The sequence below is a fragment of the Acanthisitta chloris genome, unplaced genomic scaffold (genome assembly GCF_000695815.1).
Source record: "Acanthisitta chloris isolate BGI_N310 unplaced genomic scaffold, ASM69581v1 scaffold10544, whole genome shotgun sequence".
Classification (NCBI taxonomy): domain Eukaryota; kingdom Metazoa; phylum Chordata; class Aves; order Passeriformes; family Acanthisittidae; genus Acanthisitta; species Acanthisitta chloris.
This window is the reverse complement of record NW_008668775.1, coordinates 12291-32820: the sequence shown is the minus strand read 5'-3', so window position 1 is coordinate 32820 and position 20530 is coordinate 12291. Positions and strand designations below refer to the sequence as shown.

Sequence of the window (20530 nt, the reverse complement as noted above, 5' to 3'; positions counted from 1 at the left end):
TGAAGACTCATGGGCAGCTTCCTGTGCAGTATTTAATTCTGAGTGCGTTAAAAGAATCTTTGTGAAATGTTTTAAATGTAAATGCAAAATAACTAAGAAAATATAAATGAGATATGACTAAGTTTGGTCAGGTGATTCTTCATCAGTGATTTTTGCTTGTTGATCTCTACTAGGAGGTGTGGCAAATTTGTGATATTGCAGGGATGTTTCTGCAACTCAATGGAGAGAATCATTGGCTCTGGTGATAACCAGCTGGGAAAGGTGATATGAAATTAGAAAGTTGTCACGGTGCCTCTGCAATGACTTAACTGTTTCTACTCTGAGTGTCTGAACAAGACTATTTAACCACCTAAAGGACTTAACCGAGGAGTGTTGGTGTTTCATGAGACTAAACCAACAAGTCCACAGTTGACTGGCACATTTGAGATGGATATAGTTTTGAGTCTAGGAATGTTCAACGAGGCATTTGATACAGCTGTTTGGGTAGCATGGGGTAGCTGTAGCCAGCTTCAGTAGGAATTATCAATTCACAAAAAGATTGTGTCAGAACAAAAGGGAGATTTGGCTATAATGACAGCAATTATGACTAGCTGGATTAGCCATGTGGGAGAATACCATGTAGTTAATTTTTGTCTATTTGGTGCTTTTAATGGAAGATGGCACTGACCAGGATTTCTCTTGGGACAGGGGGTGTCTCACTAAAATATGAACTGACGGGGTGAGTATTTCTCTTCAAAACAAAGTGAGAGAAGTTTGTCTATACTGCCTTCATCATGAGCTCCAGGTTGTAAACCCCTAAGATGGAAGGCATTAAACTGGCTGTTTTTCTAGACTACAATTGTGTGTTACTCCAGGGGTAAAATTCTACACTGGAAAAGGTAAGAAGCTCTTTAAAGAGGGGAAAAAAAAAAAGCTATATTTGATGTATGCTCGGCAGTCTTAGAGCAGATGCAGCAGTCAGAGGTGCATGTGCCTGTGAAGTTTTTGAGAACTGACTGATGTGGTCACTCTTCTTTCTCTCTGAAGAAAAGGAAATGAGATACAGCTGGGATTCCTTTACTGACTTGCTAGATAACATGGCAGGCTTACAGATGTTAAAAGCTGGAAGATGATGTCAGTGTTACACATTTGAAACAAGCAGGGAATGAGGAGAGAAGAAACATCCACAGGGTTCTTGTTTATGAACTGTTACCATTGATTGTATTGTAGAGTGATGAGTTCATATCAGTGAGATGAAACACATGTTGATTGGTCATCTGGTAAGACATTCTCAATAAGGCTTTCTTGTTGATAGGTAAGACTTACCCATTCTAAGACAGTATTAGAAAGCAGCCAAAGGAGGGTTACAAAGCTGGTGAAGGGCCTAGAGGGGAAGCCATATGAGGAGCAGCTGAGGTCACTTGGTTTGTTTGGCCTGGAGGCGACGGAGGGGAGACCTCATGGTACTCTACATCTTCCTCATGAAGGGAAGTGGCGGGGCAGGCACTGATCTCTCTGGTGACCAATGACAGGAGCCGAGGGAATGACATGAAGCTGTGTCAAAGGAGGTTTAGGTTGGATATGAGGAAAAGATTGTTCACCAGATTGTGTTTGGGCACTGCAACAGCTTACCAGGGAAGTGGTAACAGCACCACCAAGCCTGACAGAGTTCAAGAAGTGTTTGGATAATGCTCTCAGACACATGGTGTGACTCTTGGGGGGGCTGTCCTGGACAGGGCTAGGAGTTGGATTTGATGATATTTGTGGGTCCCTTCCAACTCACGATATTCTGTTATTCTCTATATAGACTGATTCTTTAAGGCTACATAAATGTGCTGTATGAAAAAGTGTGTGCAAAGGGTTCTGTGTGCTTAAACTTGTCACATTAAGGTTGCCTCATCTGTAAGACTCCTGTGCCTTATTAGACTTGCCAGTGTCAAAAGGTCATCAGTAAGACTTGGTTTTAGGAAGTGAAGTGTTAGCAAGGCTGATTTATTAGGACTTAACTGTAATAAATCCAGTTAAGTGAAGGACTGTGGAGGCTCTGCAGTCCACTGAGCTGAGCAGTTGTTAAAAACCTTTGGTTAATGTCATCCAGTGCTTCCCTTCTCTTGTCTCAGTCCATCATGGCTGTGTGATGAGTACACAACAGCTTTGTTGTCAGTTGCATGAGGTTTATTTGTTGAGCTGATGGCGAAGCCAAGAGGAGGTAAAACAAGTGTATTGTAATTTACAGCTGGTATCACTGCACCCAGTACTTACATGAACTAGAAGACTTTCGGGGTATTGTAATCTAGAACGGTGGCCTGGGTCTTGTAGGAACTGCCTGGACTGTTGCTGCCATCCCTCCTTGGGGGTATCCCTGGGGGCGGCACTCATAAATGTCACTCGTTAACACAGGTGGAATATCATGTTAAGGAGCTAACCATTTCTGTACATTTCTGTAACTAAAATAATGTGTGGAGGCTGAAATGAATTCTGAAAGTAAGGTTGTGAAACATCTTGAATCTGGAATACTGCCCTGAACTCAAAGATTAAAGACCAGGTAAAACTTGGGGAATTTCAATGTCATGTCCAGAGTATATAAAGCCTCAAAAGAGTTGTTACCTAGTACTCTGGTCAGGCACAGAGGACCCTGAAGTTCTCCATTCTTTGGTAAGTGTGGCTTTTACTGTGAATGAAGTTTCTGTCAAGTTTCTTTTATAGGTTTCCAGAAGACCTCTTCATGCAAATTTGATTAAAAGTCAAACAGAACTTCATCTACCCAAACTTGCCCTTATAAAATGATAATATATATAATTTTATCTAAGAAAATATTTGTAGTTTCTGGAGCACAAGAGAAGGAGAAATCATAGTTCTTGACTTTGTTGTTTTCTTTTACTCTACCCCTGTCCTCAGTTAAACAACTAAAAGCCCCCTGAACCCACACTGGGCTCATTTCTGGCAGCATACATGCACTTCTGTGCTTGAATCTTTGCTGCCACAGGGACTGTCTCACTTGTCTGTTTAGTTTCCATGATCCTACATCACTTTGTGGGTTCTGAGGTTGTACCATCAGATGCTACCATAGATTCAAAAATGTTATAAAGGATTTTTATGAGGGGTGGTGGGAAAGGGTTCCTATCATTTTATTTTTTTACAAGCCATGTCTTTCTGAGTTGCTGTTCTTCCTTTCCCCACTTTTCAAAACCTTGTTATTCTAATGCCAAATTGCTTTTGGCATCAGAATCTTAAATTGTTCATTTGTTGTGCTTTTGAAAGTACCCATTTGTGTGTTTCTGAAAAGGACAGTAAAGCTTGCTACCTCAGCACTGGAAACAATGCTTAAGGCTTCTGAGAGGCAGTTGGTCCCCAGGGTTGATACTACAAGGTGTGTGTAGGAAATAAGACAAGAAAGGATATTTGCTTTCACAGGCAGGAGAAGAGTTTCTGTTTCTGTTACTATTTCAATATCATGGGAAACTTCTTCAAGGCCACCACTGTCTTCCCCTCCAATTACCATGGCAAAAATCTCTATCTCCAGTTCAACCTGCAAGCCTGCTGCCACCTAGGAAAGACAGTGGATTACTCACAGTTAAGGTGCAAGTTTCATACATGGTCCCCTCCAGCAGTGGTGGTTCTTCAGTGTTGTCTGATGAAATTCAAGACTTCGCTGCCCAGCACACGATTGCACTCACCAGTTACCCAGTACCTGTTTCACTAGAAAGGTCTGTACAAAACACTGTCTCTTCAAAAAGCAGTTGGAAAGAAAATTGCCAAGTGTTTGCATATTTCCCCCTTAAATTTCCTTTTAGGTTCCAGAGGGAAAGGGGAATTGGGACAGCTAGAACAGAATCAATCAAAAAAGAGGGGTGATTGATGCCCCAATCCTGTTCAAGAAGCATTTGAGCAGTATCCTTAATACTGTGCTTTAATGTTTGATCAGCCCTGGAGTGGTCAGGCAGTTGAACTAGATGCTCACTGTAGGTCCCTTTCCAATGAAATAAAATAAAATACTCTGTTCTAAAAAGAACACAGAGGTAGGGAGACACAAAAGGGATGGATGTGTGGAGTAGAAAATGGAAATAATTCCAGCCATCTAGCTAGATTTCTGTAAGGCCTTTGACACAGTCCCCCACAACATCCTTTTCTCTAAATTGGGACATTTAAAATTCCTTTCCAACCCAAACAACTCTCTGATTTTTAAGTACTGAGTTGTGACTAGGGCTCTGGACCAGAAGGTTTGAGTTGCATTCGGGCACTGCCTCCCCACCTCTCCTTCTGCTTCCCTGCACAAGTCATTGCTTCCTCATTCCACAGATTGGCAAAGGTATTGCTTGGTATTACCTAGATTCTGTGGAGATCCTGGCCAGCACTATTCAGCTGCAATGTGCAGGTGAAGAGAAAGACTGAATACAAAGCATGAAAGCTTCCTTCTTATTGGAATAATTTCATGTGCTATGGTGATTTGCTAGATAAAAGACTTAAGGTGGAGAATAGTTGGAAGCAGGAGAAGAAAAGATTGAGGCAATAGTTTACTAGGTTCAACTCTTCAAAGTGTCAGGACAGGAAATTAAATCTAGGCAAAAGACACAGCAGATATAACAAATACCCTAAACTGAGGGGAAAAGCCAGAGGTAGTGGTAGTGTAATGCCATTTACATTGAAAAAGCTCTTTAGCCTCACTGCTTGGCCTGCTTCTTTCCACTGAACTTAACATGTTTATCTCTCTGCATTCTGCCAGGGGCTCAGAGATTCGAGCACACAGGGTGCTTGTCTGAAGGTGGCAGAAGGACAGTGGAAGACAGCATCACTTCACATAACTTTAAAAAAACTGTACCCTGCCAGCTCTATTCCCAAACAGCTGGTGTGACAGAACCCCCAGATATCCCTGAGGGTCAGGTGAGTCTAGCAAAAACCAAAAGGTCTTCTGTTAACCTACAGGTCCTGGTGTGTACGTCACTCTCAGTCCTGTGTGTGGAGGTGGCTGTTTCACATGAAACCTGTCAGAAAGAGAAGAGAATCAGTTTGCCAGAAACGGTTTCAGGCAGGCAGAAGTCACAGGTAGGAAGCAAGCTGTCTGCTCTTCCTCTGTTTTTGTAAATTACAGCAGAATTTGTTAGCTCATCCTTTCCATCACGATGTACAGCTGGGACTGCAGCAATATTCCTAGGCTTCTTGCCAAGGCTCAGATTTATAACAAAAAAAAAACCACCACAAAGGAGCAGATTAATGAGCCAAAGTAAGCCTTCAAAGACCTTGTTAACACTGCCTGGTCCTTACAACAGAATTTTAAGCCTCCACAAAGAATGCTGAAGTATAAACATCTTGGCAAATAACTGTTTGTTGCACACCCAAAAGTCCTTAACAATCTTTATTTAATGCCTTTTGATGTGATTCTATTGCAGAAGGCAGGATACTGGTATGAATTTTGTATAAATAATCTTGCATTTAATAGTACCAACTAAAGCAGAACTTCCTCATTTATGACTGATTTTTTCACACCTGAGATTCAGACCTTTTCTGCGTGCTACTTCCACTCTTAAGATTTCTAAAAATCATTAGATCAGATATGACTTTTAATTTTGCATCACTTTAGAATTTATCCTGTGGATTTCATGTCCACCTGAAGAACAGTTACCAGCATGCACTTGGACCAGAGGCTGTTAAAGGAATGGCAGTAGAAGAGGCTCCATCTTATGGAAAGCTCTGGCAGATTCAAAGTGGCTGTCAGAATTCCTGCTCTTTCTCTGGAGTGGTCATGAGAAACTGTACTTGATTTTTGTCAGGATAAATTTGGACAAAGAAAAACCAGGGTACTAAAAATTCAAACTAACCTTAAGAAGTTCACACCAACATTCTTCATGATGACAGTGGCTGCATAGGTGCAGCCTTCCTTTAGCACTCCAAATGTCACTCTGGACGGAATGACATGGAAGGCATTAAGATCCTGTCTTGCTGTTGCAAGAGATGAGGTGTTGACCTTTCCTGCGACAGGATCTTCTGTCTGTGAAGAAAAAGGGCAGACAATAGACAAAGTTGGTGGTAATCAAGTTAGGTTCAGTGTTAGTTAGCCTATATATGACCTCCGTCCACTCATCCTGAAGAATTACAAAAAGACATCATAATTTCAGTAAAAACTGAAGAGGCACTTTGAATACTGTCTGCAAATTTATAATGGTTTCAGTTTTTAGATGTGTTAAGACATTGAGGTGTCTCAGGGAAAATGAAGGAAACATTTTTTGAAATCAAAATTTTCATGTGGGTGTCTGTGCAGACCAAGTTTGTCCTAGCAGTTAAGAGGAATGGTATTTTAGAATTGCCAGTAAAAGTACATAAATTGAACTGCCATGTTTCAGTAAATGGATCAAAAATATCTTCTGGTATTGCTCCAGAGTGAAGATTTATGCAAAGGAGATGACTGAGAGGGTATTAATACAGACAAGAAAGATGTTCTTTTACCTTTTTATTTGGTATGGAGTTTGGTTTTTTCCCCTGAAGGGATGATGGTAATATTACTTTCTCTTTTCTTGTCTGTCCTGCAGCATTCACCATCAGACTTTGAACTTTATGTTGAACAGGTGTCTTTTCTAATCTTGCAGCCTTGTTTACATCTGGAAAGGAAAGATTTCCAAAAGCATGAAAAACTAAGCATAATAGGTGCATTTAAATTTGTATTATAAATATTTTGTCAAAAGTTAGAAGAAGGTATTAACCTGCCTCAAACTATGTTCTGGAAGACAGCTTTACCTGTTGTGCTGTTGGCACCTTCATTTTCTTTGGAAGGAGCCTGCAGCAGGAGGGCAAGTGAAGGTGATGAATCACTTATGGTATCAAGGCATTCCGCTTCTAAAGGGAATATAATGAAATATTGAGACAAGGGATTTCATGGTCATCAGCATTTCTGTAAATGGGTGAAAAAAAATCACAAAGTCTTTAGCACTTTAATTTAGACAACCCTAGAAAGCTGTCTACATAACCATGAGAGGCTGGGAAAATTGTACATGTGACATTTTGCTCCACTGGGCCACAACGATCAAAAAATGCCTGTCATGTGATTAGTCATTTCTTGTTCTCTGGCTAAGTGAGCAAAAACCCATAAAGGGCTAAAGGACAATCCAACACAGGTCTCATAGTGACTGCAAAATGAGGGAATATCAGAATTAGTGGGGGTCTGATAAAGCCCAATGGAGGACTGTTTTCCTGATATGAATCTTTGCTGTGTATGACTTTTAACCTCACGTATGATTTCAGTAACTGGTCAGGGCTGCTTTTCTAACAGAACTGAAGTATTCCTCTCAATGCTGTAAGGCTCAAACATAAGATGATGGTTCACTCTTTTACTGCTTCTCATCATCTAATCACTGCTTTTCTTCTCTATCCTCCAAACTATCTTTAGCCTGCATGTTTCCTATTCCATATAACTTTTGCACCAGTCCCCAAGCTGCCCCTCTTACCACTGTTCCTAGTTTGCTCCTACAGTCATACTACTCTTTTTCTAAACTTGGCCTCCTTGGTTCTTGCTCATCCACCCCTAACTATTGTTTATTCCACTTAAGTTTTTATTGAGCATTTTGCTAATTCATAGCACAATTCTGCAGCTTTGCATCCAAAGCCAATGGTGCTTCCACATTCAGTGACGTCTGCAAAGTAGCTTTTTCCTCCTGAAGAAGACAGTGAAATGTTTCCAGATAGTAGATTACCTCCACTGGGGTTTTTTTTTGTCCCTAGACAGTAAGTCACAGTTCCTCTTTTTTGAACCGGAGGAAGTGCCATAGACAGTGCTTCCACATCAGAAAACTAGAGGAAAGTAAGAAAGAGGGCTTAGGTCTCCCAACTAAACACTTAGAAAAAACAACCAGCAGACATCCTCCTCCCTTGGCAAAATATAATAATAATGTAAAAAAAAAAAAAAGGCGTGCAAGAGAAACAATCAGAACCAAAGTGGTGACTATAAAGAAGATATACGTAGTTTCCTCAGATTTCAATGTACATTTTTGAATATACTTCATGGACTTAAAGCATTTATCAGGTGAGATTACAACAGGAAAGCTCCCAAGGTCACCTCTAAACTAGGATTGTTAATTTTACTAATTCCCTTTCTAATTAGCAGAGAGAGGGTTTTGAGAGGTAAGTGAAAATACCTGAGGTTCAGCTACTGCTCTGAATCTGACTCTCTCCAGATTTATGTAAGGAATTCTACACTTAGTACTCAGTAAACATGCACCAAATTCAACGTGTTTCCTTGGACAAGGTCATGTAATTCCTGGTATGAATTCTGCCACGACTGTCCTCTGTAAACTGAGGCTGAGATATAAACCCACAACTGTCTGTGGGAGTATGGCAGAAACTACCTTGCTTAACACAGTCTCATCCAGTTTACAGCTGCATTACCTTTATTTGGAAAAACTCCTTCCTGAATTCTGATTCAACATATGGAGGAAATATTTTATTTCTTATTGCTGTTAAGGACTTCTTTTCTTTGTCAAGTTCTTTCCTAAGGAAGTTTTTTGCATTGTTGGTAAGGAAAAGAAAGAAAAAAAAATCATTATAACTGAGTTCACCCTGTTTTTCAGTGTTACACATTTAAGAATGGCATTGGTAAAGGCAACTGAACTGTGTGGGGCAGTCAACATGCTGGAGGGGAAAGGGACGTGCCATCCAGAGGGACCTTGACAGGCTTGAGAGGTGGGACACTGCAAACCTCATGAAGTTTAACAAAACGAAATGCAAGGTCCTACTTCTGGGCCATGGCAATCCCAGGCACACCTACAGGTTGGGTGGGGAAGTAATTGAGATCAGCATCCAGGAGAAAGACTTGGGAGTGACAGTGGATGAGAAGCTCACCATGAGCTGGCAGTGTGCACTAGCACAATCAAAGCCAATCTAATCCTGAGCTGCATCAAAAGGAGTGTGCGAGCAGGTCAAAAGAGGTGATTCTCCACCTCTGCTCTGCTCTTGTGAGACCCCACCTGGAATACTGTGGGCAATTCTGGTGTCCTCAACATAAGAAGGACATGGAACTGTTGGAGCAAGTCCAGAGGAGGCCATGAAATTGGTAAGAGGACTGGAGCATCTCCCCTATGAAGACAGGCTGAGGAAGTTGGGGCTGTTCAGCCTGGAGAAGACTGCATGGAGACCTCATAGCAAGTTTTCAATATTTGAAGGGGCCTATAAGGGAGCCAGAGAGGGACTCTTTGTTAGGAACTGCAGTGATAGGACAAGGGATAATGGATTCAAATTGAAGGAGGGGAAGTTTAGGTTAGATATTAGAAATAAGTTTTTTACTGTGAGGGTGGTGAGACACTGGAACAGGTTGCCCATGGAGGTGGTGCCTGCCTCAGTCCTGGCAGTGTTCACGGCCAGGCTGGATCAATCACAGAATCATAGAATTTAAGGGTTGGAATGGACCTTATAGATCATCTAGTCCCAATCCCCACTGCCATGGGCAGGGAAACCTCCTCACTAGATCAGGTTGCTCAAGGCCTCATTCTAGCCTGGTCTGTAACACTGCCAGTCAGGGCAGTATGCATACACATCCACACACATTTTCTTCTGTAGAAGCACTTCTCAGCTGAGGTTTAGAACTGACCCAGAATTGCCATGAAAAACACTTTACAAACATCAAATCGAAGTACAACAGGCAATTTTCAAAGTGGAATATTCCGATAGGGCAAATTTGCCTTGCTTTAGTAAGGCATTGACTTTTAAGATGACCTTAATCTTAAGATTCTGCTTAAAGACCTCTATCAACTGGAATTTGTGGAATACCTGAAACTTAACCTAAAGCATCAGCATTTGAAAATATTAATCTACAGTATTTTCCACACTAGTGACAGAACCAGAAAACTAAACAAAGGGCTTCTGACTTCAACCTTTTTTGAATAGTGTACAGTAACGCTCCTAGATTTTGGGAGGGGAAGAAAAAGAGAGGCTCAAACAATTTGTTCAGCATCTCTGTTGCAGAAAATACACCATTATTTGCTAGCAAGCCGTTGGACCATTACCTCACACCTGGTGAAATCAACAACATTCCTTCCAAAAGCAGATTAAGTTGGCTTAATACAGTAAATCACTTGATCCTACTAATACTATTACCTGTGCTGTTCCAGTCTGCTTTGCCAGTTGGACATTGCTGCTACTCCTTCTGGGCTGAATGATCAGGAAAACAAAGAGAGTAGTGGAAATGAGAAAACTAGCATTGTGTTCTATAAGCACAAAAATACGTACAAGATAACCCTGGAAAAAAACACTCTTTAAATGAGTGTGTTATGTTACCACCTCAGGTGACTCTTGACTTGCATGGTTTGCACAAAATTGACTGTATCTTCATTTTTATTAGCTTATTCAATCAAAGAAATATCCAAAATCCTTTCCCAACAAACTTTAAAGTATCTTTCAGATAAGGAAAGAGAGGCACAGAGGGACAAAATAATCACAGGACAAGCTAGCAAAACACTGTGATATGTATCTAGAGATCTCAGGCCTTAATGACAGTCAGTGAAGTCCAATGCCTTGCCTGTGTGCTGGTTCCATCCTTGGTGTTATTTACATTTGCATCAGTTGTCACTGCTCTGTCCTACCTTAACCTCTGCTGTTGGTCCTCTCTTTGCACAGTGATTGTCTTCTTTTTGTGACATGGGTGATGAGAAGACACTGCCTGTTCATAGAGCTCACTCACATGGGCTGCAAGGTAAAAACATGTTTAGTGAACGCACATTCTCTGTGCTAAGTGTTGTGAATAAAAAACACGGAAGGAGATATTTTTAATATATCTTTCTGTCACTTTATGAAAACCTAACAATAGAGTCTTTGTTACTGTGAAGGAAAAGGCAGAAAGAGCTCCTGAAAGGAGGTTGTACTCAGGTGGGGGTTGGTCTCTTCTTCCAGGCAGCTAGCAGGAGGACAAGAGGGCACAGACTCAAGCTCTGCCAGGGGAGGTTTAGGTTGGATATTAGGAAGAGATTTTTTATGGAGAGAGTGATAAGGCATTGGAATGGGCTGCCCAGGGAGGTGGTGGATTCATCATCCCTGGAGGTTTTCAAGATGAGACTGGATGTGGCACTTAGTGCCATGGTCTAGTAACCACAATAGGGTTGGACTTGATGATCTTGGAGGTCTTTTCCAACCTGGTTGATTCTATGATTCTATGAAATTAATTCCAAAATCATGTTTAGAACATTACAGATGAGAAATTAATTGTATTCAATATAGAAAGCACCAGAAGCAGATTAAGTTCACACTTCCACCCTGTATTTCCTGAAATATCATTATGTTCTTTCGAGATACCTGTGAATAGGAAAAGTTACTGACATTCTGCCTCTTTCTGACTGGGGAGCAACATTCCAGGTCTCTGCTGGTCCCAGCTGAAGAAAACAATGTGGGCTTTCAGGGACCTTTATTACATTCAGGTTGCTTAAGTTGTGCTTAGTTGTAGCTGTGAAGCAGCCACAACCAACATTCTCATGAAAGGAATGACTAGTTCAATATGTATAATGGAGAAATGCCAGTCTTTCCATGTTTGAGATTGTGACCAGTTCTGAGGCTTTAACAAGGAGTTGCCCTGTACTCTGACATATTTTATAAAATGTGTTGTTTACTTTATGCTGTGAAACTAAACCACTGAGTCCAAAGAGATTTCCTTGGCTGAAAACAAATTTCTGTGGCAAAACTTAGGAGATGTGAGTATTTGAGAGATTTGACTGTGACAATGTCTCTTAGCATTTTGGGAATTATGTAAATTTAAACTGCAAAATGTGATTTTTTTTGTTGTTGTTGGCTTTTCCACCATAAAATATAATTTTCTTTTTCTGCTTTTTCTATTTATACATATTTTAAAGAGCTTTCCCTCTATCTTCTTCATTAATAATGTCACATTAAAATTGCAACTCCATTTAAAATCAGGAAACTGTAGCAACCATTTGTTCCAGCAGTTTCCATTTACTTTGCACACTATGCTTTTTTTTAACAAGCAGAAATACTCTTGACAAGGTAGGAAGGGCAGAAAAATAACACTTTTAAGACTAGCATCACTATGGGATAGAATGCTACGGATTTTTCTATGGGAAAAGCTTATGGATTTTTAAAAGACATTAATTTTTATTTGTCTATATTGAAAACATTAATTAATGTTAAGAAGTGTCTTATGAAAACTTTAGCAGAAATTCAGGAGAGAAAACTAATACATTGTTCCATCTTTTCCCTCAGGCAAAGTTAATGTAACCAAAACATGATTGTTTGACACCAGATTTTGAAGTGTGATACATAACCAGGCTTTATCTAGTTGCTTTGAAAAACTTTTCTGAAAAGTTGATACTTGTATAAAAGTAGCCAAGTACTGTCATAGTTCCTGTACTTACAAAAACATACAACACGTGGAAATGTGAGTGAAAATATCAAATACACATACCTAAGCACAGGAATTACATTTTAGAGGTACTGAATCATTAATGCTAACAAGTTCTAATCACCTGTGAAAATCACACAGCAGCATGTACATAGCACATAGATGAATTCACCTTTTATTCCTTCTTTAAAAATCGTATTACTGCACTTTAAAACTTACAATGACACTGTACAATTAAAAAATAAAGACATTCAGTTTTCATTACCTCTATCACTGAGATTTTCAGTTGACTTCTCCCAGTTAGGGAAGGACTGCAATGAAAAAGGAATAAAATTCACAACAGCATCTTGTTTGAAGGACTTCCATCTTAAATAAGTGTTATCTGTTACCTGACAGTGTGACTACAAGAATGGCAGTATTTCAGTGTGTTAGAAGACATGAGATGGCAAAAAAAGAAATTAAGTACAAATTCCCTGGTCTAAATAGCTAATTGTTTCCTTCTTAATGACCTACTTCACAGATGGCTTTGTATTTTATATGGTTGCGGTTTATTAAATCAACTAAGCTAATTCATAATCAAACTCAAATCCTTCTGCAAAGGATTTGAACCAGATCTAAAACTCAAAAGTCACAACAAGTCAAATGGGAAACATGTTCAGGGATTTGTAGGCCTTGTTACTGAGGAGCCACGTGGTTGGTTTACACCAAAGTGTATGAGGGGTAAGAGACACTAAACTAAGGGACTGAGTAGCATGTGAGATTCAACACTTGGATCTCACCAAAGCAAATACATGTCTGCCTGGATAGAGGCAGATGGAGTTACTGACAGATCATCTCTCTGTTCCTCTTTCCTGAAAAGTTGTGAGCTCTTTCCTGGTTTTTCTGCAAGATATTTCTTTTCTCTACTCTCTTTTTAAGATTTGTATGTCACTTGAAAATACTGAGCAAGAAAAAAATAAAATACAAAAGGTTGAAATAATAAAAAAAATCGGGTTTAGTTTCAGCAATTGAAAATGCTAACTTCGCTGAAAAGTTCAGAGGCAAATGCTAGAATTACGTGGGGGTTTTTTTGTTAAGCTTGTGTGGAAAACCCCAAAGAAACAGTAAAGTTACTGATGTACCCAGAAAGCTAGGAAAAGGAAATTATTATTATTATTTAAAACTAGAAAGATCTCATTCCTAATGTTTCTACATGTAGAGACAAGGTTTATAAAAGGTATACTCTAAAACTAGAATGCTTGTTTGCTAGAACGTCATCACTTTTGAAAGGTCAACAGATCGTCTGGAATGAATATTTTAGCTAACATGGCTATATCTTATTTTTCAAAAAGCCAGATTTTTAAGTTCAGTATGTTTGAATTCACTATAAACAAGTTATTTGATTAAATGGAAATAAAATTATTTCCTAAATGAAACTAAAAAATAAGTGTTTAATAACTACTACAAACCTAGAGTGTGTATTCATATTTAAAGGAAGCTGTAGGAAACATTATTTAAAGAACTGAAATAGTGCAAACTGATCACTCTTTACCTAACACATAAGTAGCATTTATCTCATTCATTCTAATTCATTCTACCCACTTCTGCTGCTTGAACTTTATTTTAGTCATTGATCTCCCACTAGCCTCACTGCTCCCTGCTACCCCATGTCCCTCTTCTCCTGTTTACTCATATTTCCCATTACCTATTCCTCTCCTTTTTAATTTCATACTCTAATTATCTGTACAAATTAGAGGATTACATTAAAAAAAAATGCTGCTCAACAATAATAACAATATTCGTCCAGATTGTTTATAGATTATCCCAAGAGCAAGGTTTACATTTTCACTATGGAGGTGGCTGTGGTGGAATAGAAGTCTCCCAGGTGCAGTGCCAACAGACTGGAAACATTCTCATTCTAATGTTGGGGGATATTCACAAAAATGTAAGCTACTAAAAAGTAATTTTGGCCTGTGTGTTTGGGAGCGTATCACTGACTAGAGCCAAACTCTTGAACTGCTTTGAGCATTGCTTCCCCAAATGGCAGTAGTGCCATTTGGGAGCCCAGCGTAATGCTGAGTGTGGCTCTGCTTTACCATTAAACCACAGCAGAGCTGGCACTGTGTTATCTTGGCATTTGTTGTTTCATTAATGAAAAATTACATGTTTTAAGGCTCACGCTTTCAATGCAATACAGCGACTTTTTTGGAAAAAGTAGTAAAAAATTGTATTTGTCTCACTGTAACCAGCTCAAGGAGACTTGAAGCATTCTCCTTTTCCTCTTCTGTTCTGGGTTCTTTCACATTCATCTCTTCCAATTCATCTTCCTGCTTCAAAATATTGTCTATATATTCCTGGTGGAACAATGAAAAAGAACAAGTAAAATGCAGATGTTTTCTTTGCAGAGGTAGAATTAGGGGACACATATATAGATATTCAATTTATTTAAAATCTCTTCTAAGATCATCTTTACAATATGAATTAAATAAATGAATGTTTAACACCAACACTGAGCCGTGTGAAGCTGCTGACAAGGATCAGCTGCAGAACTTGTGGACTCCATCTCAGAACACTTGCACACGAGGTCTAGCTTGCACCTTGTATGAAACCAGTCTAGTGTGGGATGGACACAAACTTTGTCAGAAGACTACACAGCTATTTGCTAGACATGGATAGAGTGTAAGAACTCAGACTTGAGCCTGGAAATGTTCTATATTGACTTATGAAAACAAAAGCATAACCAAGAGTGTGTCACAGTGACCAAATGAACTGTAGAATTATGGTGAGGTAGAAATTCTTGTTCAGCTTTATAGATGTAAATTTTTAAGACTTTGTGAAGGAAAATGAACCCTGAGCAAAGTAAAAGTGAAATAATAGGTATCAATACTGCCAGCAAGGAAACTACCTGTTAATGTACACCTGTGATCTGTACTGGACTGGATTCCATGTATTTGCACAGAAAAATAGGTTCCTCAAGAGGTAACTGAAACAGTTGAGCTGCTTCAGAAATACACTTTTCTTAGAGCACCTGTCTATGTATGAATTGATTGTTCTCAAAATGTAGTAGATTTTTTTTTTGCACCAGGTATATACTACAAATTTATGATACCTGATTTGTCTGTTTGTCTGTTCTCTATTGCTTACTGGAAAAATGAATAAATGTGATTGTCCTACCTTGAGAGAAAGCTGCAGCTTTTCTCTTATTTCATCACTGAGAGGCTTATACTGGAACAGCTGACGGACTTGCAGTTTATTAGGACATTTTAGCACAGGCACTTGCAAGCACGTTGGCTCTTCAGATCCAATGCAGAGACCCTTCCAAGTACGTGTTCTGGCTGAGGGAGCTGTGGTCTTACTCTGAACATAGAGAAGAACAAGTAAATAGAGCAAGAGGCAATTTATATTACTGACTAAATGTAGGTATCAGCAAAGTGTGTCTCAGCTGAAAGGCATATGCTCTCTTTATAGATCACAGATCTAGACACTAAAGGCAGTAAATTCCTGGGAACAATTTATCTATCCTAAAACCTCTTCATCTGGCAAGATAAACTTCCCCCTAAAATTGCTGTATCCCCTCACTGAGTGTAAAAGAAGCCCAAGGGGACTACACTTTCCCTGACAAAGCCTACCCTTTGCTTTCTCTACTTAATAAACTGAACTTAATGACATCACATTGATTAGAGCTCCATTTCCCCACAGAGACAAACACTATTGCTTTAACAGAAAAAGACAATTTGGAAACAATTATACCTCAAGAGGTGAAAATTTATCCTGAGTCCTTGACTGAAGATTTGGAGGAACAATACTCTCTGGTTCTTTCTTCATTTCCCATGGGGAGGCTTCAGCCATAGGGCGGAGAATAGTAATACTTAAAGCACCTGGTTCAAAGACATATTTTGCTAAGAATCACGTCAAATAAAAAAATAATGGACAAGTGTCTCAGACTTCCAGAAAAACTATTTACCTAAGTATAAAAAAAAATCTTATTATCAAGTGGTAAAACTCCATGTGAAAATGTGATACTCATGGCTACAATATCAGATCACTGAGTTGATTACAGAATACAATTGCATAGCGTATGGAGTATCCCAAACAAAGAAGACCAGACTATTGACCCATGTTTACTAATGTCAGAAGTAGTACAACATATTCAGAACATGTCTTTGCTGTATTTTATACTTCACAGTCTGATCAGTGGATGGATTCCATTAGAGATGGTTTATTTCTAATGTTCAGATAAATGTTAATGTTCTCCAAATTATTTTTTCCAAACCAACACAAAAATTACTTAATCATTGTCAAGGCAAATAGAGCCAGTACTGTGAAAGGTGAAGCATGAAGTCTGGAAAATCATGTGTGCTGCTATTACAAATGATTGCTGGTTGTGAGCAAGTTTTCTTGGCTGGGATTTTCACTGGCTATATATGTTCTCCATCTTTCTGATCTTTTCACCTTCTGCATCTTTCTGGCTCCCTCAGTGCCCCTTCTTTTTTTTTTTCCCATGGCAAAATTATTTCATTCAGTTTGTACAATGGGGAACCTGTCCTTGTTGTGAATAGAAGTACCATTAAAAATGTGCAACACCTGATAAGGTGTTCCTCATGCTTATGACATAAATCTTTCAGAAAAATATCTTCGTACTTTATGGCTTGAAGCAAACAACACTTATCATACCCTGATATCCAGGGGAACCATACATTCCTGTCTTTTAAAGATATATTTGTTTTGTTAGCATCTACCTGTTACGCCACAATGCACTTTATAGAAACAGTGTCTCCAAACTAACTTTACAATGATAACTAGTCATTTCAGGATGTAATGTCTTGCATTGCTACTACAAGGTCGTTGGTACCACATACTACTGGATTCCCTATATCAGTCATGTATTTTCAGCTTCTTAATATGTATCCTTTCCAACAGCCAGACTCAGGCTCAATATCAGAATATCATTGTCTTCGCTGCTAGATCATTAATGAAGACTGTGATACATACATTTTTTGACAGTAAATATAGAGAATATATCCATTTAGTAATCACTTTTGTTTGTGTGACAGGATGGATAAAGATACACCATTTGTTTGTTCACCTATTCGTTAACAGTGTCCTACAGTTAATTCTCTGATTACCATAGTTTTCCTACAAACTACTCCTTCCCCACACTTCACTGCCAGAACCATGGACACTTGTCTACATGGGTAAAAACATTTCCTATCCAAATAAGAGATTTGAAACTTCTGAATCCACAGTTATTTCTATTAGTAGTCTGCCAGGAAAGAAAAGCTTGCTACCTGGATGTTCTTGTAAAGGATCCTGCAAGACTGCAGTGGCAGGATCACTACAGGCCTCAGCCAGATACTCGTGTACATCCCTGCTCCGCAGGAGCTCACTTCCAGAACCATCCGCGTGGATGATGAAAAACCTGTACAGCCAAGCACACGCATCAGACTGTATCAAGAAATGGAGGTCCAACATGCTGACATCAAATGTGCAAATACAGAGTACTGAACAAAGGAAGCACAAATCTACAAACCCTGTGCAAATATAGAGTAGTGAAAAGAAAGTGTAATCTATGAATCCAGTGCAGTTTACCTGGGGGCATGCTCATTATAAGTGATGGGTTTGTTATCTTCTTGGAGTCCTGCTGCTGAACTTCGGTCCTCCTTTTCATCAGAGCCAATGCTAGGGGGACACACATTTGTGCTGCCATCAGCCATGATCTAGGGTAGACATTATGTAAAATAACTTAAGTTACAAAATACTTTTAAAACAGTAACTTGGTGCTGAACTTTAGTATTACCTAATGCAGTGAAAGAGATAGAAAAAACATATTTCATGTTGAGTAACCTGAAACTCACAGGAAAAAGAAATGAAAACTGAAAAGATAGTGAAAAAAGCAAAACATTTCTAGAAAGACATGCTGTATCATAAACACTAATATCACAAGCTGATATTTAATAAATGCTCAAGGATTTTTGCACAAAAATTACTCACTTACTGTTCAAGCCAGGTAACTGCACTTAAGATAGCCCTTGATGTACCCCTCCCTGTGAGGTATATGTGTTTATGTTCGTATACTGACACATACAGAGAGAAACAGATACACACAAATGTATACATAATTATATATGTATCTATAAGCTAATATATTAGTTAATAACCACATAGTACATACATATATACTCCTATGTAGGTGTATAGATAAATATAAATGTGTATATACATATGCACAGGGGTGTGAGTGTATATGTTGGTAACTACGAATAAATATGTTCACCTATATATACACTGTAAGGGACCTTTAAGAAATGTTTGTTTTGACATTGCCTGGCTTTGACAGCTTGCTGTGTGGCAGAGGTCTGGTTGTTTGCCTCAAAGCTTGCTGAGCTCACAGAAAGAGAACGAAAACCAGGAAATTCTGCTTATACCTCTAGCAGTATAGGAGTAATAACTAAGATCTTCATTTGGAAGATACAGCTTAAAGGAGTGTGATTCAAAGGGCAGTCCAAAAACTGAATCTGACATAGCTAGTCCATGTCCTTTTTGCTGTAGTCTCAGGTGTGGCTAGGACAGAGGAAGAACTCATCCTATTACACCTGCACTTGGTTGCCATCCCTACCAACCATGCAGAACATGAGAACTAGACTTGAGGAACTGGATAACAGCTGATTGTAACAGCAGGCAGGACCTCTTATTATGTATGTACACAACGAGAAGCTTAGATTAATGAGTTGTTATTCCATCCATGACATCAGCACTTGTTCAATGAAAATGAGGTCTTGAGATTAGAATAGTGGAATGATGCAAATACAAGATACTCCACTAACTGAAAACCAATGAAACTTGTTTTTCCTACAGTTATTCTTCATTTCTCCATCTTCTCATACTAAATTAATCTCATCTTTCTTACTGGAACCCATATCCTCTGTGATCACTGCTCCCAAAAACTGTCCCACAGCCTCCTCAACCTCCTTCCTTTGTTCTCTATCAGCTGAGAAAAAGCAGGATGTCCTAATGCTGATGCCAAACAACTTCTGTGATGCTTTGAATTGTAATGATTTTCTAGGAACTTGCTATCTTTGAAATCTCTATCCCTCTAGTTTATAAGTTCAAAATTTGTTAGGGAGAGATTGACACAGCATAGATTTTTACAAGCACTGCCTCTTCAGCCAAGTTAAAAACTATTCTAGTGCATGTGTCCAGAGGAACCTCAATGCTGTTTCACAGGAATCTGGGAAAATGGTAATGATAGTTGCAACAATAGAAAGGACACTATAAGGATGTCAAATTCAGAATCTTTAATTAGAATCTTAATTAGAAAACTATGCAGCTCACTGACACTTAGATGATATTTTCAGAGCTCAAAGCTAAGTACTAACATAGCACAACATATGCCTTAGGTGTGAAAGGATCACAGTACAAACAAAATTAATTTAAAGACTGAATCGTTCCTTTCACAACAGTTGCCTTACCAGACCAATAAGAGTGTTTCTACAGACCTCCTGAAAAGCAAATGTCCTCTCTCATTTTCAATCCTCACTTGCAGAGCTGACTTTTTGCTATAATAGAGTCATGCCAATTAAGGCCATTTACAGGTGAAGTAAACTGTACACCATGTGTTTTACTTTAGTCTCTCTATAAAGGGGGAATTATCAACAAAAGGAAATCCATCACTTAGTCAAGAACATATCAGGACTGATTCAGGTGGTGTCCCCTTCTGGCTAGCTAGGCTACTTTAAATATTGCAAAGCTACAATCTGAGAGAAGCTTATAGGATAAAATTACTTAAAATGCAGAAACTTGTTTTCTTCCAACTATTTTACCTTGAAAGTATTTCCTTCAGGATCCATCATCTCACAAATAGTGCTGCAAGTGTGTTTCATAATGTATCTCCCAGCTTGTTTCTCTTTCTGGCTGACAAAATCATAAACTTTGTGGGTATAAACTGCTGAGCAATCTTCATCAATGTAAAGAGAACCTGTCTTGATGGGTAAAACCTATGACAGCAAAAAGGGAAGTGGTTCAGTTCTGAAAGGTGAAAACTTTAGTTTAGAGGTACCGTGAAAATGAAGAACAGACACAAATCAAGAGGAGAGCTATCAGACCTTTGATACTGAATCATCCAGTTTAGAGGGACAAAAGGGAGACAAAGAAGGAAGGTGTCTCTGTAATATTTAACTTCAGGAAATTTAAGACTGTGATTTAAATATACTATACAGTTTTGAGTAAATACCTAAATACTGGCAGAGT

General features: G+C 39.0%; 1 protein-coding gene across 1 annotated transcript in view; it reads right to left on the bottom strand.

The window, feature by feature from the left end:
• Window positions 1–2272: 2272 nt before the first annotated feature.
• The window catches only part of SPAG17 (sperm associated antigen 17), a gene marked incomplete at its 5' end in the record, with an annotated part of 29160 nt that continues 10902 nt past the window's right edge, over window positions 2273–20530 (bottom strand). Inside the window, 17 exons of the mRNA XM_009073071.1 lie at window positions 2273–2379; window positions 3382–3526; window positions 4901–4961; window positions 5796–5965; window positions 6421–6572; window positions 6709–6807; window positions 7662–7758; window positions 8353–8455; window positions 10057–10110; window positions 10542–10644; window positions 12570–12615; window positions 14524–14637; window positions 15458–15640; window positions 16034–16161; window positions 17572–17702; window positions 17873–18000; window positions 20104–20277. Coding sequence (XP_009071319.1) covers window positions 2273–2379; window positions 3382–3526; window positions 4901–4961; window positions 5796–5965; window positions 6421–6572; window positions 6709–6807; window positions 7662–7758; window positions 8353–8455; window positions 10057–10110; window positions 10542–10644; window positions 12570–12615; window positions 14524–14637; window positions 15458–15640; window positions 16034–16161; window positions 17572–17702; window positions 17873–18000; window positions 20104–20277 — 1995 coding nt within the window. The remainder of the gene's footprint in view (window positions 2380–3381; window positions 3527–4900; window positions 4962–5795; window positions 5966–6420; window positions 6573–6708; window positions 6808–7661; window positions 7759–8352; window positions 8456–10056; window positions 10111–10541; window positions 10645–12569; window positions 12616–14523; window positions 14638–15457; window positions 15641–16033; window positions 16162–17571; window positions 17703–17872; window positions 18001–20103; window positions 20278–20530) is intronic.